General features: G+C 59.0%; 1 protein-coding gene across 2 annotated transcripts in view; it reads left to right on the top strand.

Annotated features, from left to right (window-relative positions):
• MAP2K3 (mitogen-activated protein kinase kinase 3) overlaps positions 1-26073 on the top strand; it is a 28283-nt gene extending 2210 nt beyond the window's left edge. Inside the window, exons 2-13 of one of the 2 annotated variants that reach the window (XR_003322118.3) lie at positions 11577-11643; positions 12027-12075; positions 13113-13226; positions 13422-13541; positions 14864-14980; positions 16223-16274; positions 17656-17783; positions 18328-18405; positions 22575-22714; positions 24325-24370; positions 24955-25114; positions 25455-26073. Coding sequence is in view for 1 of the 2 variants with exons in the window: in XM_026521197.4 (XP_026376982.1) it covers positions 11577-11643; positions 12027-12075; positions 13113-13226; positions 13422-13541; positions 14864-14980; positions 16223-16274; positions 17656-17783; positions 18328-18405; positions 22575-22714; positions 24325-24370; positions 24955-25038 (995 nt within the window). In the remaining variant the exon portion in view is untranslated. Of the gene's footprint in view, positions 1-11576; positions 11644-12026; positions 12076-13112; positions 13227-13421; positions 13542-14863; positions 14981-16222; positions 16275-17655; positions 17784-18327; positions 18406-22574; positions 22715-24324; positions 24371-24954 lie in introns of both variants that reach the window. The other variant, XM_026521197.4, reaches the window with a different exon arrangement.
• Positions 26074-26402: the final 329 nt, after the last annotated feature.

Genomic DNA, 26402 nt, shown 5'->3' with positions numbered 1-26402 from the left:
TGTGGAGGGAAAAGGGAATTTGCGGAGGCACTGTTTAATTCCATGTGCTGTGTGACTTGAGTCCTGGTGTTGCCCTCTCTGAGCCTCTCTGCAGAGAGAGAACCAAGATGAATTTCCAGTTTGTGGGTCCAGGTAATAGATGATCCTGGGTGGGTTAGATGGAGGGTCAGGAGCCTCTGCAAGGCTCAGGGACCTTGTCAGCCTCTTCGGGGGTCTGTGGAAGGATATGGTGGGGAGCCATAATACTCCCTCGCCAAAAATCCTGAGTTGCCACTTACCAAGCTTTTTTTCGTGTTCCATGTACTCTCCCATTTATTCCTCACAGCCCCATTTATAGATGAGGAAATTGAGGCTCGGAGGTAGTTAGTGCCTTGCGTGAGGTCATACAGTTGTGACAGGTGCAGCTAGGGCTCTGTCCATGACTGTGTCTCTCCAAAGGTCTCCTCAGTGCTCCTTTATGTCCCATTCCTGTGCTGGATGCTTGAACTGAGCTGGTGGGGACCCCCCTTCCCCACCTCGCCGTCCCAGCTGGTGGGACACTCCATTATGCCTTTGTCTAGTCTGCAGTCCCTGAGCAGGGACTGAGCCAGAGGTGATGCCTCTTGTGTGCACAGCCCTTTACAGTTGGCACATTTTATATTCACTGCAGTCTGACCCATTTGACAGATGACAGAACTGGGGCCAGACAGGAGGAGTGGCTGGACTGAGTCCATAGAGCTGGGATTCTCACCTGTGCCCGCCCCATCCTGGGCACAGGGCCCTCCAGCATTGTGCTCTTCTCCACCTTCTCAGAGGAATTTGAACAAAACAGGGCGTGGTTGGCACTTGACCTTAAGGGAGCTTTACCTTTGAGCTTCCTGCCTCGCAGCTGGTGCGCTGCTCCATCCTCTGTGCCACAGGCCTGGGGAGTTTTCCGGGAGTGCATGAGGCCCCAGGTCCCACAGCCCTGCTGGTTTTCCCCAGCCTCCTTGCCCACATGCCATCCTTGGCTGGAGTCAGAGGCCAAGGGCGGCTGGCGTGGGGGCCAGTGGTCAGGGGCACCTTTGCTTGGCATGGTGGGTCTGCTGCTTCAAGCCACATTTGTCCTTGGGGATACCATATGCATCCTGTCACCGCCCCGCTGCACTGTGAGTGCCGCCCATGCAGGCGTGTCATGGTTGATCTTCACATGGCTCCAGGCTGCCCAGTGGGGACAACTGAGGCTTTAGGAGCACTGTCTGTGTCCTGGCCCTGCCAGCCATGGCTGCTGTCCCCCCCACCAACCCCCCGTCCTGTCCCGTCCCTGCTGTCGGAAAGACTGGAGGGTGACACCTTGGGGACTTCCCCCACCCCTGGTGTGACGCACAGGAAACTCTCTATCAGCCAGCCCATGGCTCCAGGCCTGAAAGGAGCAAAGTTCTCAGTTGCCTGTGTGGGGAGAAGGCTGGGGCAGCGGGAGGCTTCCGGTGGGTGAGTCAGCGGGCACTGGGTGCTGACTCACCCGCCGGGCATGCCAGCCCAACTGGCTGCTGCTTAAAGGGGCGATGCCTGCTGGCTGGTGGGCTGGGAGGGGGGCTGTGAGCCCCGGCCTTGCAGGTCAGCATCTAGCCCTGAGATGGGCATCAGAGGTGGCCCCTTTCCTGGACCTCAGATTAGGCTGGGACCTTTGGGCAGGCCCGCCTGGCTCCGTTCCCGCCCCGCCCAGGAACTTCCTCTGTTAGGCAAGGACCCTGCTTCCTCTTGCTCATGGACCAGAAGCAGGTGGTGGCGGCTGTTCACCGCCCTTGGCCCAGGGAATCCTTGGGCTCGGATGGACTGCTGGGGACTCTGGGAGGCTGGGGAGGAGTGGTCGTATGGGGTTGGCCTGAGCTCCCGGTGTGGAGAGGTAACCACGGTCAGATTTCTGGCCAGGGTCTTCTGCTGTGTGTATTGGCAAAGTTACATTCACTGCACTCTGTAGGTGATTTCAGTGCCCTGGGCTAGGCCCACCTTTCCGAGGAGAGGCCTCAGTTTCCTCACCTGCAGACTGGGAAGCGGGACCTTTCCTGCCTGTCTTGCTGGCAGCCACAAGGATGGATGCAGACAGCCTCATTCCGGTCTTGCTAAGTGTTAGGTAGTGGGCCAGTAAGACTGTCCTCAGTCCCCAAAGAACCTCAGCCAGACAGGAAGGAGGTGCAGAGCCTGGGCTCAGGGGGTAGACAGGCCTGTGTTCAAATTTTGACTCACTTCACCGCTTCCTGACTTCCTCTCGTGCTCTCTCTGACCCTCAGTCTCCTTTTCTGTAACGTGGGAGTAAACACTCCTGCCTTGCAGGTAGAGACTGGAGCCAGTATCTGTGTAATGAGCGGCATCTGTTGTTGTGTTCTTGTTATGGTCATGGCTGCTATTTGGTGATGGTGAGTAAGTAGAACCCTGACCTCTGGAGATGGGCTCGTAAGCCCCACGACACGAGGACTCTGGCCGCAGGGTCCTGTAATGCCAGCTAGGATGTACCAGGCTCTTTCCCCACTGGTCCCCAGGCTGGAGCTGGGGCCTCCCATTGCCTCTTGGACCTTCCTGGGGGGGGGCTGTGGGCAACAGAGAGCACTGCGGCTGGCCTCTTTTTGCAGGTCTGCCTCCCCTGAGCACAGGGAAGTGTGGGCAGGGGATCGGGAGGATGGGCCAGCCTCTCAGTTGGTAGAACTTCATCGGTGCCAGGCACGGTGCTGGCTGTGGGGATACAGGGGCAAGCGAGGGCACCCTGACTCTCAAAGAGCTCCATCTGAGGAGCAGGAGGAGGCCTCGGGAGTCGTGGCTCTGAGTCCAGATCCAAGGTCAGGCGTGTCAGTGGATGGGGGGCCAAGAGGAGGGGGAGCAGTTGGGATGCAGGGCCTGGCTGGGTGCAGGGCCTTGGCGGCCATGTGGAGTGTTGTCAGGGTCTCAGGAGGGGTGCTGTGTGTCACTGTTCCGTCCCAGAGGAAGAACGCTGGGGGGCAGCACAGAAGATGCCATGCGGAGAGCCCAGCCCTGCCAGACGGGGCGATGCGGCGGGCCTGCCCTGAGCTCAGCTCCTGATGTTCCAGCCTGCAGCCCTCTGGGGACTGTCCGTGCCTCTCCTCGGCCTGCCTTCTCGGCATGGCCCACATGAGTCAGGCTGGCTTGCCCAGCTGCTTCTGTAGATGCCCTCCCTAGCACTGACCATGGAAACCCCAAAAAGCTTCATATAAAAGTCACGAAGAACATTCAGGGCTGGGCAGTGGCAGCCTGGTGGGCCCCTCTGCAGCTCACAGACCCCAAGCCTGGGGGCTGTATCCAACTCGGAGGAGGGTCACCAGGCTCACCCTGAGGGGCTTTTATCCCCTCTTTCCCCCGAAAGGTTCCTGTCACCCTCTCCCTGCCCCGAGGGTCCCTTTCTGGGATGTCACGGCTGAGCTGGCATTCCAGGGGCCGTCGTGGCTTCTCTGTCCTTCTCCCGGCTGGTGCCCTGCTCCTGGGCGGCTCTGCACTGGCCCTGTTAATGCCTCCTGGCTGAGCCCCACCCTGGCAGGTGGGGCCTTCCCTTCCTTTTAAACATTTAAATTGTAACTATATCACAGACACCAAAAGGATATATAAAACGTACCTCTGTATTTTAATGAATAAAAATAAAATCAAATCTGTGTACCCAATACCCAGCTAAAGAAATTGAACGTTACTGTACCCCAAAGTCCCCCCCAGGATTGTACCTCCCTAACAACGGTCCTGACTTTTGTATTAATCATTTTTTTATTAAGATTTTATGGGGGGGGGGAGAGCAGCAGAGGGAGAGGGAAAAGCAAACTCCCCGCTGAGCAGGGAGCCCGATGCAGGACTCGATCCCAGGACCCCAGGATCGTGACCTGAGCTGAAGGCAGATGCCTCAGTGACTGAGCCCCAGGCGCCCCTGGATTAATCACTTCTTTATTATTTTTTGAACTTGAGTTCTAACGTACGAGGGGCAGAGTTAAGCTCACCATCCTTCAGGATGGGGCCTACGTGGCTGTGTGGTGGTGGCGAGAGGCTGCAGTCAGCTGGCTGGGTTCGCGCCCGTCTCCCCCACTCACGAGCTGTGTGGCCTCAGTCTGTATCATGGGGACGATCCTAGAACCTACGTGGCAGGGTCGTGGCGAGGATTCAGTGCATTGGTGTTTGGAAGTGCTGGGTAGGGGGCCGGCTCAGAGTTCGTGTAGCTGAGTGTTCGCAGCTGTTCTTGTTGCTTTAAGCGGGTCTGAAACTCCCGGGCCCAAGCTGTGCGGTGCCGGGCCTGCGTAGCTGGAACCTGACAGCTCTGACTTTCCTCCTCCGCGTCACTGTGCTGATGCCACCGGCTTCCAAGGTGCGTCCTAAGGATTGTGTAGGCCAGTGGCTGGGAGGTGACCAGTGAAGGGCCTTGGATGTCAGGGGAGATGTTTGGGTACTCTCAGGAAGCACGTAGAGGGCTGACGAGCATTTCTGTGCGCCCACTAAGTAGGTGCCCCGTCCTTGGTGGTGGTCGGAGGCCTGCCCGAGACTGCCGTGGGTGCGGGGCGGGGGGCACGTTCCCTGCCCTCCCCGTCCTTCAGCGTGTCTGTGTCTTGGCCTTCTGCGGTACCCCTGCCTTCCTACTAGTGGTCCAGCCTGCCCTAGACCGACTGCCAGGGTGGTGCGAGGGGACCCTTGCTGGGGGAGCCTGTGGGCACTTCCGGTGGGAGGGGCTGCTTCTAGGCCCAGCTCTGGCCCAAGTCCCTTTGTGGCCTCCTGGGCCTGAGTGTTCTCATCTGAGCGAAGGGAATGAAAGAAAACACCTCTCAGGCTGCCGTTGAGAGTGAGGAGTGATGAGACCTCTCAAATTCAGGGACACCTTAGGTGCCCTTCAGTGCTGAATTGGACCCTGAGCTAGGTTCTGGCGTTTTTACCACCGAGAATACTGTTGTAGCTCTTCTCCCCATCGACCCCGTGTTCTGTACGATTTTATTTTGATGCAAATGGTAATAAAAGCAAGACTGGCCTTTGTTAAGTGAAGGTGCTTTTACCATGTTGCAGGGGCAGGAGCATGCGGCCAGGCAGTGCCTTCTGGTGGCCTGGGTGACCTCACAGTGGCCCCAAGTGGAGACCTGTGGGAGCTCAGCTCACGAGCCGGAGCAAGAGGAGTGTCCCGTCTCCCCGAGGCCCTGGGAAGGTTAGGTGTCACTCCGGGAATGTCCCTCCGTCGTCATAGGCTCTTGAAGCCCGGACTCTGCAGTCCGGGGGCTTACTTGGCAGTCTGGGGCCCACCTCGACGACTGAGGGCGTTTGGACCAGGGTGGCCACTGATCCGACCCGTGTTGTAGCAGACATTTTATGCGCACTGTCTCATTCAGCTGTCATGGTTACCCAGCAACACGGGTGTGTTGCCATCCCTGAGTTTTACAAGTATACCGGCCTAGAGGGGGGAGTGACTTGCCCAAGGTCATACAGGTCTGTCCCAGGTCTGTTGTGGTTTTTTTTTTTTTTTTAATATTTTATTTGAGAGAGAGAGAGAACAAGCAGAGAGAGCGGCAGAGGAAGAGGGAGAAGAACGCTCCCCGCCTAGCAGGGAGCTTGACGTGGGACTCGATCCTGGGACTCTGGGGTCATGACCTGAGCCGAAGGCAGCTGCTTAACCGACTGAGCCACCCAGGCGCCCCAGTCCCAGGTCTGTCTTAACAACCCCTGACTAGTCCTCACCGTGACCTGGAGGTCAAGGCCATTGCACTGGCCAGAACAGCAGGGGAGGAAATGGGCTCAGGGAGGGGGGTGTGGCTTGCCCACAGTCACACAGCAGCTCAGCAGCTCCAGTCCCCTGGTGGCCCGGCCTGTCCTTCTGCGCTCACCGTCTATCGGCTTCTGCCCCGGTGGCTTGGGAGATGCTCTTGTGGCTGCGGGTGAGGCGTGCGGAGCCAGGATCTGGGGGCCTGGGAAGTTGGGGTCTGTGTTCGAGTGCTGGCACGTGACCCTGCACAGGTGTCCAGGTCCCTGGCCCCAGTGTCTGCACTGGGCTGTTTCTGGGGCACCGTCTGGTTGTGAGCAAGTCCTCCTGCTGAGGGCCCCCAGGAGGGACACCAGCGAGCCCGGCTCCCCCTTTCACTTGGAGGAGGCGCCCGAGGCCCAGACGCACAGCAACCCGGGACACAGATTTATGCAGGTGTTCTTTCTTTTTTATTCTTTTGTTTCAATTACTTATATTTAACCAGCTGACACTGAGTGTGGTTAGGAAAATCTCAGAGGGGTAGAAAGGCAGTTTCTTGCTCCTTGGACTCCTCTGTAAACAGACCATCGTTCTCTGTCTCACAAAATCTGTGCTTCTCCTGCATAGAGCTCAGCCCGTCATCCTGCCCAGGGGCCCGCGAGATCCTTGCCAGTTCCCTGGGCCAGTCTCTCGATTTTACACACCCTGGGCCTCAGTGCCCTCACCTGGAAAATGGAGACCTGTTCACCCCTGCCTCTTGGGGTTGCTGCCGAAGGGATCCAGTGAGATGTGGTGATGCTTAGCACGGGCCAGGCACACAACAGGCGCTCAGCAAATGTTGGCGGCTCGCTCTTCTTTTTCTCCTGTGGGACTGGTCCGTTAGGGATGAGTTCCTTAGGTGGGTTTGGGTAGTGCCGGGTTGCGTCACGCTGGCGGCCCTGTGAGCTCCCAACTACCGGCACCAGGGGCCCGACTCACGTCGCCCTCTGGGTCCTGCACCCAGGTGAGAGCCGGCCTCTCTCCCCACACCCGCCGCGCTCTCCCCCTTCCCTCTGTCTCCTCGGACCGGATCCTGTGCAGTTGTGTGCCGTGCCTGGCCCTCTTGGCTCTAGAGCACTCCTCCTTCTCGCCCGCCGTGTGTCAGCGTCAGGTCAAATCCCACCTTGTACCTGTCCCCAGCTTCCTTTATTCTTAGGGCCCTTAGCATGCTTGGCGTTCTGTGTACACATTACACGTGTGGGTTTTGTTGTTAGTTTGCTGTTCGCTTGTGGGCCTGTGTGTCCCATCAGCCCTAGGTTCGGCGCTGGCGCGGTTGCCATTTTGGGCTGGGTCCTTCTCGGTCATCGTGGCTGGGCGTGCACTGTGAGTTCTGGAGCAGTATCTCGGCCTCTACGCATGAGATACTGGTGGCGCCCCCCCCCCCCCCCAACAGACATTGCCGCGTGTCCGCCGTTGGAGCTTAACTGGGCAGGGTCCCGTCTGCTCGTTGCAGAAGGGACGGGCGCTGCGAGGTGGCAGGCGCAGTCCTCCCCACCTGCTCTGCGGATGAGGAAGGCCCTGAGAGGTGGAGGGAAGGGGCAGGAGCCGAGGGCCTCAGAGGCCAGGGCCTGCCCAGGTGGCCAGCACACCGCAGGAGAGAGGGCAGGGCCTTGGGGTTGAGTGGCCCCTTGCGGCATCACCTGTCTCCCACCTGTGGGACAGAGCACACGGCGCGCTTGGCCACACGTATGGATGCTCAGTAGACGAGAGAGCCCTTCATCTATTCTGGGACCTTAGGGACAGGGCGCCACAGCGCCACGGATCCAACTGGTCCCCTGCCTGGGGGAGCCAGGTGTGTCCTCGCTCCCTGCCAACACTTGGTGGTGGCCCCCGAAAGCTCCTCAGTGGCCTCTTCGCAGAGGGGTACCAGGGGGTCGAGACTCCAGCCTCAGACATAGGTGGGACTGAGTGCCTGGCTCTGCCATTCCTGCTTAATGTCTTGGAGCGTCAGTGGTGCTGTGACCTGGGTGCTCCGAGTGCTTCATCTGGACTCGCCCACGGAGCAGTAGCTGGGGCCGGTGTGATGTCTGCAGTGAGTGGAGATCGTGACTCTCAGGTGGGGGCATGGGCTTGGCGCATGGAGCCATCAAACATCAGCTCTCAGCTCCCCGCACAGTGGGAGGAGGTTAGCCCGGGTGGTCTTTCTCTAAGGGACCCACATAGGATAGAGGTGACAAGCTAAGTGGGCAGGGGCTGGGAGGGGACACGGGCAGCCTTGGGCCGTGTGGCCTGCCACATCTGTGGCGGGCCCGACGCTCAGGGCCTAAGACTTCCCCGGTTGGAATTGGAAAGCTCAGGAAGCACCCAAAATACCTCAAGGGTAAGCGGTGGGAGTAATAAATCAGGAGCAGCCGGTGTTGCTTTTGTCGTTGGGAATCCGGGGTTGTGACTAAACGTGACCGTGTGTGGGTGAGTGGAGGCCCCAGCAGGGTCCATGGTGAGTGATGTTCCACCCCTCCCCCTCCCACTGTGGACGGACCCTGAGAGCAGGTGGTACAGTCCAGTCTATTTAGAATCTCCCTAAGGCCTCAGGGCAGGGGCGACGCAGGGGGTGGGGAGACCCCTCTCTCAGGCTTTCTGTTGATGTTTGGTCATTGGAGCTAAACAGGCCCGTCTTCATGTCTGCGCCCTACCAGACTCTCACTGTGTCACCTTGGTCAAGCTGCACCTTTTCTCTGACCCCCTTGGTACAACAGGTACAGAGTGGCTGTGTGGGGCCGAGGGCCTTCTGTTATTTGGGGTCCTGCGGGTTTCCAGATGGCTCAGTCTGATCTTCGCCCGTCCAGCACCGCTGCAGCGTGGCGCTGATAACCTGGGAGGACACGCCTGATAACCTAGGCTAACTGTGGGTCCGTTATCCTCACTTTACCATTGATCTCTGCTGCCCAGAGAGGTTAAGTCACTCGCTTGAGGGCACACAGCTAGGAAGTGGCAGAGCTGCAGTTTGAACCCAGGCTGCCTGACTCGAGTCAGTGCTCATGAGCAGTTTTCTAGCTGCCCCTGAGGTAGTAACTACAGAACCATGACTTGTGCGACGTGACAGGAGCAAAGCCAGCGGGACCCAGGGAGAGCCAGGGACAAGGGAGCTTAGCTGGAGTGATCAGGAAAGCCTCTCTGACTAGGCAAAAGGTGAGGATCATAGACCAGTTAGGACAGAGTTGCAGGGAAGAACGTTCTAGGCAGAGGGAACAGAACGTGCAAAGGCACTGCGGTGGAAAAGAAGGCAGCTTATTCAAGGAATGGTGAGCAGGAGGAGATGAGAGCAGGACCAGGCAGGGGTAGGAGTTGTGGGAATCCGGGTGCCTCTCTTCGCGGTCTTGTCCTGTACGTCAGTGGCGGAATTTCCTTGTTCTCTGCCTGTGCTACTGCTGGGAGGCTGGACAGGGCCGAGGACACACAGATGCCTGGCACTGTGCCCGCCTGTGCCAGAGGCCCTGCAGGCTGAGGCTGGCAGGCTTGCCGTGGTTTGCTGGTGGCCGCCTGTGAACCTGTGTTTGTTGTGGTGACGGTCGTCACATCGGGCCCACACCTGGGCAGCCCTGGGCTGCCTGGCCATCCGGGCCCAGCACTGACGTGGATGGCAGACAGTGGCGGCGGCTGGTGGCCTGAGGCCTCACCCACTCCCTCTGACAGCTGGGGAGCTGCCCCACAGAGCCCATGTCACTCCAGACACAGGCCTGGTGACCCTGACGGGCTGGCGGGTGAGAAGGCCAGGAGCCTCCTCCTTCTGAACCCCCAGCCCATGTGCTTGGAGCAACGTCAGTCCCTCCACAGGCCCAGGGGAAGCAAGTGGTAGCTCCGTTTACCGAGTGCCTCCCCCACCTGGCCCGGCCGCAGGAGTAGAGGCTTCCTCTACCGTTAGGGAAACTGAGGCCTGGTGAGGGGGAGCCCGTCTCCTGACATGTGCAGATCTCAGGGTTGGAGATGGGTGTGCAGGTCAGGGCCGGAGAAAGGTGAGGTGGGCCAAGAGCAGTTAGTGCAGGACGGGTATTTATTTATTAGAGAGAGGGGGGAGGGAGAGAGAGCGCGGGACTGCACAAGCAGGGGGAGGGGCAGAGGGAGAGGGAGATGCAGGCTCCCCGCTGAGCAAGGAGCCCAACGCGGGGCTCGATCCCAGGACCCTGGGATCACCACCTGAGCCGAAGGCAGACGCTTCACTGAGCCACCCAGGCGCCCCTGGATTGTTCATTTTGAACATGAAATGTTTTACTTTCCGGTTACAAAAAGCTTCAAGTGGAGAATAAGAGCTCCCCGTAATTCTTGTCACATAGGGTGGCTTTTTTTCCCCTCTGTGGAGAGGCTGGTAATAACTGCGGTGACCACTCGTGGGCCACGACATAGGCCTGCCTCCCGTGCGCCAAGCCTGTGCTGAGCGGCCAGCAGGAGAGCCCGCTTCGTAGGGCGGCGTGCGTTTCGGAGATGCGGACTTGAGGGGCCGAGAGCAGGGTACCGTGGCGGGTCTCAGCGGGAGGGTCGGAGGCGCACTCGCTCAGGCTGCCGCAGGTCACGTGCCGCATTAGCAACACTGGCCTGGCGAGTGCCCTCCTCAGGCCTCGGGCCCTGCAGCCCAGGGCCCCCTGCCCCACCGCCAGAGGTCAGTGGTGACTCAGTCTGACCCAGAGGTAGCACAGAAGTGGCCTCAGGAACTGACCTGTATACTTCAGCTTTTCCGTTTTCCTCTTGCATGGAGAATGTGCTGGGCCCTGGGAAACCCAGGGAAGCCTCTGGTTCCTGTTCAGCTCGTGGGGAGTGCAGCAGGCCAGTCCCTCCCCCCACACGGAGAAGCTCCCAGCAAGGGGGGAGCTTGGTGGGGGTGGCAGAGAAATAGGCACCAGGCTCCAGCCAGCGACTCCCCAGCCACCCCCGAGATGGGCCTCTGCGTTCCCAGGTGACTGATGAGGAAAGCGAAGCTCAGAAGAGGGGTGGGCAGCAGAGCGGGGACCTGAAAGGAGCTCTGTCCGCCTCAGAGGCCTCCCCCTCACCAAGGGCAGCGCCGCCAGTGGGAGAAGGAGGCTGGTCAGTCTGCCAGCACCACAGGCTGGGGCTCCGCAGAAACTTCCTGCCTTCGAGTCCTGGAGGCCGGAAGTCCCGTCGAGGTGCTGGCGGGCTGGTTCCTTCCGAGGCTGTGAGGGGGGCCCTTTCCAGGCCTCCCCCTAGCTTCTGGATTCCTTAGGGACTGCCTGGCTTGCAGATGGCCGTCTTCCCCATGTCACCTCACGTTGTCTTCTATCTGTGCCTATCTGTCTCTGTGTCCGACTTTCTCCTTTTCTAAGGCACCAGTGCTACTGGATTAGAGCCCGCCCTCATGACCTCATTTTAACTTGATCATCTCTGTAAAGACCCCAGCTCCAAATAGGGTAACACTCTGAGGTACCAGGGCTTAGGACTTCAACATGTAGGTGTTCAAGGGACACAGTTCAGCCCTTACCAGGCACTTAGGACGCAGGCCTTCTGCAGGGGGTGGGAGCACAGACCCTGGAAGCGCTTCGGCTGCTCGGACCTGGCCCTACTCCCTTGGGGGGTGTCCAGTGGTAGCCTGATGTCTGCCCCACGGGGGCAGATCTGCAATGGAGCGACCGTCCTTGGAGGTACTCTCTGGAGGCCCTGTCTTCTCTCGGGCGGTTGTGGTGACGACCTGAGGCCAGCTTCCAGGAGGGCCAGTGGGGCTTGAGCTGGAAACATCCTCTGGGTACCCAGAGACTCCAGGCCCCCTCAGAGCACTGCCCACCCTGACCCTCAGCACCTGTGCTCGGGGCCCCTTGAGGGCAGGGGGCCTGAGTCATCTCTGTCCCCAGGTTTGTCCAGCCTAGGGAGTGCCCCGGGGATGTTGATAGACTGAGCATTGACCAGGTGCCTCACCTTCTCTCCGTTTTAGGGAAATCCAAAAGGAAGAAGGATTTACGGATATCCTGCCTGTCCAAGCCGCCCGTACCCAACCCCACGTGAGTCTACCTCAGTTTCTCCCCTGGCGCAGCCTGGAGAGGCTTCCCGGAGGGGGCCCTGGGGCGGGGAGCAGGCAGGGGGCAGCATGTCCCGGGTAACACCTCCTGCGAACTGGCCCCCGGGGCTCGCAGGCATCCCATGTCTGCTCTGTGTCCCCTTCTCGCCCATCTCAGAGATGGAAGGGTGAGGCTCTGGCCATGTCTGGGTGACCATGCCTTGTATCTGGCACAGCAGGTGCTCAGTGACTGGGACTAGGGGCCCTGAGGAGCGCCCCCTCCTTCAAGCTGCCTCCCGGGGATGGGACACCTCTCCGGCCGCTGTGCCGGGCTGCCTTGCTCCCTGCTTCTGTCTGAGGCTCACAGGGTCTGCTTCCTCCCCACAGACCCCCCCGGAACCTGGACTCCCGGACCTTCATCACCATCGGAGACAGGGTGGGTGCCGCCTGCACACCTGGGGCGGGGCCTTCATGTGTCGGAACCTCGGCGTCTTCACCTGACAAGTGGGCCCCTGCTGACCCTGTAGGGCCACTGGGAGGTGGCTGGGGATGGCGGAAAGAGCTGGGCTTTGGAGAGGAGCCTCACTCCCCAGACGGTGGCTGTGTGGCCCTGGGCTGCGCACTCTCAGACCCTCTCCTCCGGAATGGGGAGAGTTGGCCTGCCTCACGGGGCCCTGGAGAGCCAGAGCTGGCAGGAAGTTTCCTGATCTCAGAGTTGGGGTCCTGGGGCCGCTGGTGCCCACGTCACCTGTGGGAATGGCGTGTCGAACATGGGCTCCCAGCTCTGTGCTCAGAACCAGCACCTGGGAACCTGCCTCGCACGCGTACCTCTGGGTGGCTTCCTCCCCAGGGATTGCGACCCTGGCCCAGGGACCGCGCTTCGCTGACAGGCAGAGAGCCTGCTGTGGAGGCCTCTCCGTGGCTGACAGCCCCTCCCAGGCACACCCCCTCCCGATGCTTGTCACTGGGCGACGTCCAGATTTCTGGTCTGCCGCACCGCAGAGGGCAAGCGGGAGAGCAGGCGGGCTGGGGCCACACTGCTCACTGTGAGGACAGGACCTGTGTTCTGTGCTCTGTCTCTAGTGCCTAAAGCAGAACGCACGCGTGGTAGGGACTCACTAAGTCCTGGGCGAATGAGTGATTCCATCCCACCACCTGAATGGGGTGGGGGCAAGAGGGAAAGGGCATCTCTTGAGCTCCCTGTGCCAGCTGGGGGCATTTCATAGGCGGTCTTATTTATGCCGTCCAATAGCCTTGGTTGTTAGGGCAGTGCCTGCTTGATGGAGAGCGGTGTGAATCCGAGAGGTGGCGTGACTCGCCCCGGGTCACACAGGAGAAGGTGGTTGGTGTAAGATTTGAGCTCAGATCTCACTGATTGGCCTTTTCCTCCTGCTGTTGCCCCCACACTCTCCACCGAGCAAGGTGCGAGGGCAAGCTCCTGACTCGTGGCCTCTCTTCTTTCTGTCCCCCAAGAACTTTGAGGTGGAGGCCGATGACCTGGTGACCATCTCCGAGCTGGGCCGCGGAGCCTATGGGGTGGTGGAGAAGGTGCGGCATGCCCAGAGCGGCACCATCATGGCCGTCAAGGTAAGCAGGGCCCCGCCGGGTCCCAGCCCGGCGCAGCCAGGGAGCTCTGGGCTGCGGACATGTGGGAGGCTTCCTGGAGGAGGCATGAGGCTGAGCCTGTGGTACAGCCTGCGGGGAGCCCTTGGAGCTCCTGCAGGGGATGGGGGTGGTCGCCCTCTGCCGCATGGCCCTTGAACCGTAACCTCTGTCCTGCAGCGGATCCGGGCCACCGTGAACTCACAGGAGCAGAAGCGTCTGCTCATGGACTTGGACATCAACATGCGTACGGTCGACTGCTTCTACACCGTCACCTTCTATGGGGCCCTCTTCAGAGAGGTGCGGCCCTGGTGGGCAGGAGGGGTGGGGGCTGGGCTGCAGGCTGGGAGCACGGGCTGCCCCACCCCCACCTTCCTTCTGCACGCCTGGCCTGCTGTCCGCGTTGCTCACTCTGGGCCCCCAGCAGACGCTTGCTGAGCGCCCTCGTGTGCCAGGTACTAGGCACCGAGTGAGTGAGACAGCACGTGTGGGGTTCTCGAGGGCTCAGTCCCACGACCCAGGTGGCCTGGCTCCCCTGCTTCCTGCCTCGGTTTCCTCCTCTGTGAAATGAAGCCAGTAATCGTATCCACCTCACAAGGTCGCATGAAGATAAAATGATGTGACCCAGAGCCTGGCACTCAGTCTGCCTCTGCGACCACCTGCTTGCTTCACCGGCATCCAGGCTGGCAGGGTGGGGTTCCGAGCAGGGGTGGCCAGGGAGGAGTGCAAGGGTCCAGTTCGTGGTCTGTGGGCACGAGAGAAAGGGTGAGCGAGAAATCAAGGGTGATGCCAGGGAGTGTGGCTTGCTGCAGCCGAAGGACGGCCCCGCTGGCTGCTCCCTGAGCATCTGCCAGGTCCGCAGGCAGGCTGGGTGCGGTGGACCCAGTGCTGGGTCAGTGCCTCGCCGTCCACTTGTCTGACGGGCTCGGCACCTGCCGTGTGCCGGGGGCAGGCTGCTCGTCCCCTTGCTGCTGGGACACGACACACACCCGGGTCTCACTGCGCGCCGCGCCGGGTCAGAGCTGGCAGGGAGGCGCGTGGGCCTGCGGCTGCCCCAGGGAGACGCCATACCCACCCTTCCTAGAAGACTGTCCTGAGAGATAGATAAGAGTTTGTGGGGGGAGCTGGGAGTGGGGGAGGCAGGGCTTTGCAGGAGGAGAAGGGAACCATCCATCGGGGCTAGAGCTTAGGATGACCCATGTGTGTTGGGGGCCGTAGTGGCTGGGGTTAGGAGGGTCTGTAGGGCTGGGTCCTGGAGCTGAGCTGCAGCTGGGCCTGAAAGCCCCCACTGGGAGGGACACAGTTAGGTATGTGTTTTAGTCACTTCTTTCTGGAAGCTGGGGGATTTGGGGATCAAATGGGGGAGACCAGAGGCGACAGAGCTGGGTGAGGCTGGCAGGTGTGTTACCCACTAGTGTAGACAAGTGTGGAAGGTGGAGAAGGAGAAGTTGAAAGATTTTGGGGGGCAGAATAGGAGGGGCTGGGAGCAGGCAGATGTGTCTGTGGGGAGGCCTGAGCAGAGCTGGGGAGGCAGGCACGTGCGACAGGGCACCAGGGCAGGCTGTCCAGACACCCGTACTGCCTCGCGCCGACCCGGGCTGACCTCCAGCTGTCCTTTGCAGGGAGATGTGTGGATCTGCATGGAGCTCATGGACACATCCCTGGACAAGTTCTACCGGAAGGTGCTCGATAAAAACATGACCATTCCAGAGGACATCCTGGGGGAAATTGCTGTGTCTGTAAGTGACCTTGGGCTTGGGAGAGGTTGGGGGATCCAGGTCCCTGGCCAGGGGCCCCAGCCCGGCGCCAGCAGGCGCAAAGCCCAGCCTCATGGTGCTAGCTTGGGCAGAGCTGGGTCCCCAGTGGGGCTGTGAACCTGGGCGACTGCCCTCCAGGGACCCAACTTTCCCACCCTGGATCAGAGCCTTCTTGCTGAGGAGACCCCAGAACCTGGGGCTCCAAGAGCCACACAGATTTGAAAGATCTTGGGCTTCTAGCTTTTGTGTGCCCACTCCTGAGCTTTCTACACCATTTTTTTTTTATAAAGATTTTATTTATTTATTCGACAGAGATAGAGACAGCCAGCGAGAGAGGGAACACAAGCAGGGGGAGTGGGAGAGGAAGAAGCAGGCTCCCAGCGGAGGAGCCTGATGTGGGGCTTGATCCCAGAACGCCAGGATCACGCTCTGAGCCGAAGGCAGACGCTTAACCGCTGTGCCACCCAGGCGCCCCTCTACACCATTTTTTAAAAAAGGACTTAGTACTTAAAACTTTGTCATGCCAAAAATGCCCTGAGACAGCTCACAGAGGTACGAGCTAAACTGGAGGGAAGCTTAGCATCCAGAGTGTTTGCCTTTTGAGGTAAGACCTTTCTAGAGGAGGGTGGCAGTGCTGGCCTTGAGCGTCCTGGCAGCTAAAGGAAAAAAGGAAATGGAGTCAGTTATATGGTGCTCTCAATCCTGACCGCATCTGGGAACATAAAACACACCCGTGCCAGACTACCGAGTCAGGATCTTTGGGGTAATCATCCAGGCTTCCCCACTGTGTCTTCCTCAGGGGAATAGCTCAAGCATACGGCCTTGGGCTCTGCTGAAGGAGAGGGGCCGGGGATGCTGCGGAAGGCCTGGGTTTTACCCAAGGGCCTGGTAGGGGGTAGTGACAGCCCCTTGGAGGGGTCACAGGCCTGGGCCTCTGCAGGGTCTTGGGTACATCATTTCCCTGGTAAAGGCTTGGGCCTGAGAGCCTGGCCCACTCTCATGGGAGGGAGAGAAGCAGGAGGCCGGGTGTGTCTGCACCGAGATTGCCACGACACTGGGGTCAGCGTTGGGCTGCGGGCCGGAGCCTGGGGTGGGGGGGCTGGCGTGCACATATGGCGGAAGGAGACAGGTGGACACGGGGAGGGGGTCTTGCTGCTCTGTCGCGCTTGACGGGACGGGGAGTAACAGCAGCCTTGTCTTCTCTCCTCCTGCTCCAAACGGCAGGTCGTGAGGGCGTTGGAACACCTGCACAGCAAGTTGTCCGTGATCCACAGAGGTCAGTGCCCTGCCGGGGGTGGGGGTGGGGGTGGGGGGGGGGAGCGCAGGCTGCTCAGAGCGCGTGCTTGCCCAGCCCTGCAGGGAGGGGGGACCTCTCCCCTTTGTCAGGACGTGCCGCCTGAGGTGATAGGTAGTGAGGTGCCCATAGGGGTCACGAGTTGAGCCTGTTTCCCAGTCCAGGCCACTGTCTTCAGCTCCGCCCCCCCATGCAGGCCGCACCCCGCCAGCCACTCCTCCTAGGCCCTTAGGTTTGCCGGTACTGGAGCAAGAATCGGACTTTGGTCCTGGGAATGCTGACTGACGTCGTGTTGACGCAGCGTTTACGTGTCGTAAAATGCGCAGAGCCGTAGTTAGCATGTGATGAATCTATTGGGAGTTTACGTCCGCAGAACCCAGGCCCCGCAGAACCCATGCAGGGTGTTTGCACCTTCTACCCCACTCCAGAAAGTTCTCTGGGCCTTTCTCGGTCTGTCCCTAACCCTATATTCCCCCTTTGCCTTTCTGATCTTTCCCACAGTAAGTGGGTTTTCCTTGTTCTTGAACTTCGTGTAAAGGGATTCCACGGCCTCTCTCCGGCCTCTGTCACTCGGCCCAACGTTTCTGAGGCTCAGCTGGGTCGTGTGTGTCGTAGTCCCTTCCCTTTTGTTCTGAGTAGTTCGCTTACCTGGACGCCCCGCTTCTCCCGCTGTGCCTCCTCGGCGGCCACCCCAGCCCCTGCCCCCCGCCCCTGTTGGCAGCCCAGCGTGGAACCTCCGGTCCTTTTCCTGTGCGTTTCTATCCTGCCTGTCCCTGTACGAAAGCATGGAGGTTGCATGTGTGCTTCACGTGCTTTCGCGGGAAGATTCCCTGCTGTGTGGCCTGTCGCCCACTCTGTATGGGCCCCGAGTTGTGGCGTGGCCTCCGCATTTGCACAGCCCCCTGTCCTGTTTGTGCTGCTGCCCTGTGCCTCCTGGCCGAACCGCCCAGCCTCTCAGCGTGGATGCTGGGTGGGTTCCGGGTGCTCAACCGGTCAGTGGTCCATCCCCCGCCAGAGCCCCAGTGCAGGAGGACCCCGGAGCCGGAGGTTCTGCCAGCAGACAGGCTGAGTCCCCCCTCTGGACCTTGTGTCCAGAGTGCTGACGGTGGGCGCCAAGACGAGGTCCTGGTAGAAACTCAGTCCCTTCCCCACTGTGACCAGTGGCCAGGGCGTGTTTTGGCCACGCTGCTCCCATCTTTGTGGCCTTAGACCGGGGCAGCACCTCTCAGAGCCTCGTCCCTCATCTACTCCCTGAGCCCTGTATCATCTGCCCCTTGGGCAGTTGGGGCGTCAGGGGAGCCTGTGGGCCTCCTGCAGTGCCCACAACCCCAGAAGGTGAAAAGGTGTGTTCTGTCCGTGGCAGACGTGAAGCCGTCCAATGTCCTCATCAACAAGGAGGGTCACGTGAAGATGTGTGACTTCGGTATCAGTGGCTACTTGGTGGATTCTGTGGCCAAGACGCTGGACGCTGGCTGCAAGCCCTACATGGCTGTGAGTGGTCCCCACAGCACTCTGAGTCCCCCCACAGCTGAGGTTCAGGAGGGATACGCCTGGGAGATCATGGTCAGGCCGTGTCCTCTGTCCACTGGGGACAGGGCCTTCTGAGGCCCTGCATTTCCTGCCACAGCAGGGGTGACCTGCCACCCAGCCTGGCCAAGGAGCCCCTCTTTACCCCTGGAATTAGCTGTCCCCAGAGTGCCCATTTGGGTAATAAATTTCATGAACACCCACGTGGAGGTGACTTGTGGGATTCGTGTAGGTCTTGGCCCTCTCCCCGTGTCCTGAGGGTGCCCCTCTGCCCCGGGCAGGGCTGGCTGTGAGGCATGGTTTGGGCCTTCACCGCAATACCCCGGCCCTCACTGGTCTCGGTTTTCTCCCCTGCTCTGTGTGTGTGTGTGGGGGGGGGATAGGATGAGCACTGACCCTTCTGTTTGGGGTGGGGGAGGAAAGACCCAGCTGAGGGTAACTTAGGGGGCCCCTCCTGTGGCCCCTTACTGTGAGGTGGGTGTTCACGCCTCTCTGGTTCTTTTCATAGCCCGAGAGAATCAACCCGGAGCTGAACCAGAAAGGCTACAACGTCAAGTCCGACGTCTGGAGCCTCGGCATCACCATGGTAACTGCTTGGCGCTGGGTCCAGCCGCTGGTCGGGTGGGGCCAGGGCGGGGCCATGCTCAGTCCCGGAGCTTTTGGCGGGCCCGTCAAATAGTTTCGGCCTGAAAAAAAGTGTTGGCTTCACAATCTGAGAGGAAAACGTGCCGTCAAAACTTAGGGTGTATCTGTAGTGGTGGAATGCCCTTCCCTAGTGGGGAGGTGTGTCCTTCATGAAAGTTCTTGACAGTTTGTGATAACTCGTCTGTTAGACTTGCCCCAGAGCTCCTGGTGCTTGTTGAGAAGTCATAGTCAATTCCACATTAAGTGAGCTCCTGGTACCCAAATAATTTAAAAAGGAAAATGGCAAAAATCTTAAGGTTTTTTTTTTTTTTTTTTTTTTGTGGCAGGAAGTTTGTTGCTCGTGAGGTCCTGGTGCATTTCTTTGAGTGTGGTGGGATGGGGTGGGTGGGCTGTCAGTCCTGGGGCTGTGGGGGCCGTGGGGGCCGTGGGGGCCGTGGGGGCCGGGAGGGGTGAGGGCGGGTGCCCAGTCCTTATTAGTTCAGCTGGGATGCCCACATCTGTGGTCCAGGAGGTGGGCTGGGCCCTTGTGCCCCTTGTTCTTTCTGGAACTGCCCAGGGAACGCCTACCCCTGCCTGAGTCAGGGCTTGGCTCAGGTGTGGGTCAAGGTTTATTTAGATATCAATTTAGAAAGCCCATTCTGGTTCCCATGTGGAGAATGGGCTGAAGCGACAGGAAAAAGACCAGAATGCGAGTTTCCCCCACCAGGGTACCCAGGAAAATGCTGTTGTCGTGATGGCCCCCGGATGCACAAGGGACCGACTGAGCTGGCGGAGGGGTCATCGGCCCCCATCCCCATCCCAGCCATTGGAGCTAATGGGGAGTGTCCATTGTGTGGACGATTCCATGGTGACACTCCCTGCCCCAGCCCCTTCGGCCTCCTGCTGTTGGGGGGGTACAATCAGTAATCAAAACCCAAACCAGCGAAGTACCTAGTGGGAAGGGGTATGGAGAGGAGACTCAGGGGTGGGAGCAGAGCAGCACAAGTTTCTGAGGAGGTAGGGGAGGGCCTCGCAGGGCTCTGGGGGCAAAGGCCCTGAGGTGGGCAGGGGGTGCCCAGTGTGTGCCTGGGCGGCCAGAGTCAAGGGGAGGTCGGAGAAGGGGTGGGTGAGAGTTCAGGGTCAACGTATATGTTTTGGATCTTACTGATAACGCAGTTTTATTATCCTGACCCCCTTCCTCATTGTGTGACCGTCACCGTGTAAGTGGTGTCTGTGTGCAGTGACTAGGAAAGGATCAAAAGCAAAGTCTCCGATTTTGTCAGAGACATGGAATTGGATGATACCTTCCAATTGTCTTAATAATGCCGACACCATCCTTTCTCAAGTGAACGTTTTCCTTTCTGAAGTGGAGAGGAATGGTCAGAGTCTGAAGGTGCTCACTGTACCTGCAGATAAGCGTCTCCCAACTCCTGAGTTGAAAAATAAGAGCAACTTCTCGCTGGATTTCCAGACGACACAGAACTGGTTGGATGTTAGAGACCCCACTCATGACCCCTTGACACGTACACAGCCCCGCTCCCCTCCCTCCATCCCTTCCTCCCATCCGTGTGTCCGTCCGTCATGACTGGGGACCCACCACATCCCCGTGACGTTCTCATGTCTGCAGTGGGACTCGGGCTGGAGCGTGTGCTCGGTGCATGTTTCTGTTAGCAGGTGCAGTGTCGCCAACTGCTGCCGAACCTAGTGACACAAGCCGACGATAGGTGGTTCTTTCTCGTGGTTCTGCGGTCTGGGCGGGACCAGCTGGGCAGTTCTTCTGCACCACCTGGCTCTGGCCGGGTCTGGGCTGGGCTGGAAGGTCCAGGAAGGCTCTACAAACGTGGGGCCTCCCTGTGACTTCCTCATGGCCAGCCGCTCACTGGGTTCGAGGGCTGTCGAAGTCTTGTGGCGGTTTCCGCGAGAGAGGGGCTCTCCCGTTCCAGGACTGGCACCGTGTCGCTTCTGCCTCCTGTTGCTCAAAGCGTCCGGGGCCAGGCCAGGGTCAAGGGCAAGTAGAGTCCGTGTCTGGATGGGGGACTGGCGTGCAAGCACAGGAGAACCCGGCTGTCGCAGTGCAGGTTTGGTTTCCCCCCAGAAGTTACGAAAGCCCTAGAAACGCCGCCTAAAAACACAGAGGAAAAGTAAAAGGGAGAAAAACATCAAAGGCACTGAGCCCCTGCTCCCTACCATCCACTGCTAACATTGTGCATTTCCTTCTAGATGTTTTCTGTGGTTTTTATTTTGGTTTTCTCACTTAGCACCATATCACTCATGTTCTCTGGGTTGTCAGAATCCCCCATGGGCATCTCTTCAAGAGACTGCACGCCGTCTGCCGGCACTGCCCAGCCGGTCCCTGATGCGGGGACGTTTCAGTTGTGTCTGCTTTCCTCTTCCCTTTCGAAATCCCTGGCCGACCTGGGGGAGGGACTGGTGAAGCCCTGGGTGCCGGGCCTGCCAACGCGGGTGGTTCTCCCCCGGCCTCGGAGCCCGTCCCGGGTGGCCGTCTGCGGGCACGTGACCACGGCTGCCGAACGTGCAGACGTGGGATGTGATTGGGAAGGCTCTTGGCCACGACGGGTGTCGAGCAGATGCCGATCATGTGAACGCCTGAATGGGGTATCGCAGAGCGTGGCCTTTAGGGTCATGGCCGGGACTCAGCCGGTCGCTGGCGCTGGCTGTTTCGACTGCTTCCTAATATTCCCTCTTACAAGTCACCCCGCACCACACATTTTGGGCCCAGAGGCTGTTTTGTTTTGTTTTGCATATTTTGAGCTCTTTAGAAAAAATTAGCAGGGGCGGCAGGGTGGGGGGGAGGAGGATTACACGGTCAAGAGTCTGGACAGTCTTCGGTTTTCCTGATGGTAACCGGCAGGCCACTGGGTCCTTCCGTGGAAACCCACACAGGACCCTCACTTCTGCTGCTTGGAATCGGTGAACATTCTAGGAAAAAGCACCCCGAATTTGTGCTGGGAAAGTACACACCGGGTCACAACCCCACCCGCTGCAGTTCGCACACCCTTCATCTGTGGGGTGTGTTTATGTCTTGGCTGGAAAGGGGCCTTTAGCCTAATGGGAAGGCCCTTTCTTAGCACAATAATTAGTGAGCTGTTCAGCCGCCAGTTGCCAACACGAAGCACTTGTTTGAGCTGAGGTCTCTTGTGTTCATTATGGTGATTATGGCCTGTCAGTGAGAAGTCGCTGTGCTATTCTAGGCGGGGGCCTGGGCTGACCTGATTTTTTTTTTAACTCGGCAGTCAAAATCAGAACCCAGAGTTTGTCGTAAGATAGCTGGTCTTTTCCACAAATGACTTCCCGCCAACTGCAGGCGAGGCATGTGGTGGGGGGCCTGGTGCGGGTCCAGAGGCCAGGTGGCCTGGATGTCACCTGCAGGGAGTTCTGGGTTCAGCAGGATTGACAAGGCCTTGGTGGCCGTGTGTCCAGGGCTTCAGCAGGGAGGGGGAGGTCTTCCCAGAGGAGGAGGGTGGGTGGGGTGGGGGGGGAGGAGAAGGAGCAGCTGCCAACTTCAGTTCCTGATGGGCCCCGGGGGGCTGTTGCCAACACGAAGAGGCTGACCAAACGCCGGCCTCACGGTTTACAGCTCCGGGGAGAGACAGGCTTAGGAGGATAATTGCATTTCCCATCTGCCTGCTCTGTCCTAACAACTGCCCGAAGAAACGGCGGCAGATACTTCCGTCCCCGTGGGGACGTCAGGGAGGGGAGGCCTGCGGCGAGCAGGGAAGCCACTGCCTGCCCCGCGTGCCTGTGCCCACTGCTGCCTTGTGGGAGGGTGTCCCAGGCTGGCCAGCTCCTCTGATTTTTCCGGATAAGCTGGAACGTGGGTTTTTCTGGAAAGCCTTCTGAATGGAGGTGGTTTCAAAGCCCGATGATACTCACACCAGTCACAGCCCCGGGTTGCACGTGCTTCGTGAGCCGTGGTCTGTGCCGGCTGGGTCAGAGGAACCAACGGTTGCCGTTCCCGCGGCTTTGATCTGTGCTCTGACGTCATGTGCCTGCCCCTCGAGCTGCCTGTGGGCCGGCTTTGGGCGGCAAGCCAGGCCAGCCAGGTTCCCCACACGCCCTGCGTCCGAGGGCCGGGTGCGCGCCTCTGACCCGCGCTACGCCTCGCTGCAGATCGAGATGGCCATCCTCCGCTTTCCGTATGAATCCTGGGGGACTCCGTTCCAGCAGCTGAAGCAGGTCGTAGAGGAGCCGTCTCCCCAGCTCCCCGCCGACCGTTTCTCTCCTGAGTTTGTGGACTTCACTGCGCAGTGGTGAGTCTGCAGCCCTGCAGGGGCTCCGGGGCCTCCCCGAGCCCCGGTTGGCGCCCCCTCCCTGCCCCGGCCCGATTCCAGCTCCGCCCTGGGCCCGGGCCCCTTCTCATTTAGCAAACACACGTCCAAACGACACGGCATCAGAGTATGCAGGGCAGAAGTAGAGCCCAAGGAAACTCTGGCAAACGGTGGTCCTGGTGAGTTACTGATACAGTCCTCCTAGAGATGGGCAGACCCGGTAGCCCGGAAAAGAAAACAAAGCAACGGAGGGCTTGAAAAGCATAAACAGACTTGCTTTACTGATGTGTAGAACTTTGTACCCAGTTAAAGAATGCCCATGGGAGCTCTGTTAAAAAAAAAAAAAATTATATTCGAGATTACAAAGGAAATAGGGAGAAAGGAAGGAGGGAGAGGGAAAAGTAAGTTCTTCTGACCAACTCTTGGACTTCTAAAAATTTATGTATTTATTTTTAATTAAATTCAGTTAGCCAACACCTAGTACATCATTAGTTTTCGATGTTGTGTTCAGTGATTCCTCAGCTGTGTGTAACACCCAGAGCTCATCAGATGACGTGCCCTCCTGAATGCCCATCAAGCCACCCCATCTCCCTACTCCCTCCCTTTGGATTTTTTTTTTTTTAAGACTTATTTATTTGAGAGGGGAGGGGAGGGGTAAAGGGAGAGAGAGAGAGAGAGTCCCGAGCCGACTCCCTGGCTGAGCGCGGAGCCGGAAGCAGGGCTGGATCCCAGGACCCTGAGATCAGGACCTGAGCTAAAACCAAGAGTCGGACGCTAAACCGACTGAGCCACCCAGGACCCCCCAACTCCTGGATTTTGAAAGAGATTTGAAAAATAAAATTGCAGGGTATTCAGAAGTGAAAGACAGAACATATCTGTATCGTGGGCAAAGAGATACTCAGAGGAAACTTTGTATCCTTTCTTTCTTTTATGAGAAAATAAGAAAGACTGAAAACAAATGAGCCTGGCAAGCAGAGTCGCTGGTCACCTTGGCCCTTTACACTGGGGCGTGCCCTGTCCCCGGACCATGATGAGGAGTGTCCCTCCTGATTAAGGACACCGTGTATGCGATTGTTAACTATTGCGTTTCAGTGTCATTTGGTGCTGGGATCATTGGGAATTCCCTAGATCTCTCTCTCTCTCTCTTTTTTTTAAGATTTTATTTATTTATTTGACAGAGAGACAGCCAGCGAGAGAGGGAACACAGGCAGGGGAGTGGGAGAGGAAGAAGCAGGCTCATAGCGGAGGAGCCTGATGTGGGGCTCGATCCCAGGACTCTGGGATCACGCCCTGAGCCAAAGGCAGACGCTTAATGACTGAGCCACCCAGGCGCCCCCCCTAGATCACTCTAGAGACAAAAAAACTAATACTCCAAGGGGCAAAGAAACATGGTGTAAGTCTTTCTGTAATGTGTACGCCCAGGTCCCACTCCATCCTCAGGAGCCCCCCAGAGCAGTCCCACCCCTTCTTCCCAGAGCCCCAGGAGGAAATGTGTCCTCACTGCCCAGTTAGGGGTGAGCCCACCCTGGCTTGGCCGGCCGGGAGACCTCCTTTATGCCAGCCTGGCTTCAGCCCGCCCCATTCTCTCCTAGCTTGAGAAAGAACCCCGCGGAGCGCATGAGCTACTTGGAGCTGATGGTGAGTGCGGGCACAGCGGTGGGTTGGTGGGGTCTGGGGAGAAGGCCACAGCCCTGTGCACAGAGATGGCAGCACCTTTGGCTTGCCTCTGTTCGAATTCATTCGGGCGCTCAGATGTTCACTCAGACATAGCCCGGCTTCCTCCCCTCTCCTCCACACCAGGCCTCGTGGAGGGGCACACAGGCAGTGCTCCCTCAGATGGTGCAGAGGGATGGGGTGGGGGATGGTGGAGGGAGGGGAGCCATTTTATCCGAAGCTATCAAGGAGGGCCTCACAGAGGAGGTGACATTTGAACCGGGCTTGCAAGGACTTACCTGCTGATGGAGAGGGCATTCCACTCGCCTGGAGGCCTGGTACAGGTGGGGAAGAGTGAGGTCAGTGTGGCCGGAGGAGGGCTGCAGGAGGACGGAGGAGGAAGCCGTCACGCCATCTCTAACAAGGAGGGCTTCCTGAACAGGGAGGTCCTAGAAGGATGAGTAGGAGTTTGCCAGGCAGGGACAGGTATGCGGGGCAGGAGGAGCACATGGGCCGGGGGTGCTTTGGGGACTCGGACCCAAGGTGACTGCCTTCTCTTCTCCCACCAGGAGCACCCGTTCTTCACATTGCACAAAACCAAGAAGACGGACATTGCTGCCTTTGTGAAGGAGATCCTGGGGGAGGACTCGTAGGGGGCGGGGCCGTGGACTCCACTCTGGCCCTTCCGCGCCCCACGCCCCTTCTGCTGGGCCAGTACTTGCCCACACCGTAAGCTACTGCCAGCGCAGCCTTGGGGGTTTGGGGGAAGACTCAAGGGGGCCGCTCCTGCCGGACTTGGCAGCGGGCTGTTGGTCCCAAGTGCCAAAGAACCAGACCACCGGGGCCCCCGGCCAGGCCCACATGGGCCCCACCAGTGCCTCTGCCCCTGCTGCTCCTTGGACCCCAAGTCTCCAGCCCCCAAGATCCTGGACTTGGACGGGCCTGATGGCCTCCACGAGAGCTGCCCCTCACAGAGAAGGCAGCCAGTGCCCGAGTGTGGGAAACTGCCCGGGCCCAGCCCTGGATGCCACCTAAGTTGTATATTTTTTTTTTATCTCTTGACTGAAAGGACTTTGCACACTTTGGCCTAGGGTGGCCACACCTCTGTCCTGGCATCAGCGTCGGGGGACACAGTCGGGGGATGAGCCATGTGAATCCTCCTGAGCCCCCACGAGTGAGACGACAGCTGCCCACGCCTTCACCCCAGCACTGGCAAATAGGGCCTCTGAGGGCACATGGGGCTCAACCTGGCTCCTGCCCACTGCCTCGGGAGGGGGGGGTTGTTTCACTTTTTTTTTTAATTTATCCTCTTGATTTTTTTTTTTTTTTCTTTTGCTTTGTGGGTTTGGCTGGTTTTTTTCTTGCATGGTGTGGAGCCGATCACTTTTCTCCTACCCTCTAGGGATCAGCAGGTGGAGACACCCCTCTCTGCTCAGTCTGGGGTCTAGGGGGATGGTCCCAAGGTCTCTGCTCAGAGAGGTGCTAGGGGAGCTGTCTAGCTCACTCTCCTTGGGGACCAGCTCAACAGGGGCTGTGGATTTGCTTTTGGTGTTGTTTAAAAAAAAAAAAAAGGAAAAAGAAAATATATTTTTTTGAAGAAAGGACTGCCCAGGGTCTTATCCCTGATGGTTTGGGGCAGTTACCTGATTGTTGTTTTAATTAAAAAAAAAAAAAAAAAGTGGGACAAAGATTGTGTGAGACTGTGTGTCCAAGCGGCGAGTCCGACGCCTTGGTGAAGCTCTGTGGCCCGTAGGAGGCGCTCTTGCCCCTGTGCCAGGGCCAGGGCCAGGGCAGCAGGATTGGGGGGGGGGGTGGCGGCGGAGGTGGGGTGGTTGCCGAGCCCCTCAGGCCCTGCACGGGACAGAACCTTCCACATGTGAGGACACTGAAGCTCGCAGCTGAGGCTCCAGGCCCGGTGCTGGACTCGGGGCAGAGCGGCAGACACGGGCCGGGCCCCTGGCGGAACTGCCGGTGCCGCCGCGGGTGAAGACCGCATTGCCAGGGGCACAGAGGGCTG

This window comes from Ursus arctos, unplaced genomic scaffold, assembly GCF_023065955.2.
Source record: "Ursus arctos isolate Adak ecotype North America unplaced genomic scaffold, UrsArc2.0 scaffold_14, whole genome shotgun sequence".
NCBI classification, from domain to species: Eukaryota; Metazoa; Chordata; class Mammalia; order Carnivora; family Ursidae; genus Ursus; species Ursus arctos.
The sequence above is the reverse complement of the archived record's forward strand: the minus strand, read 5'-3'. Positions and strand labels throughout refer to the sequence as shown.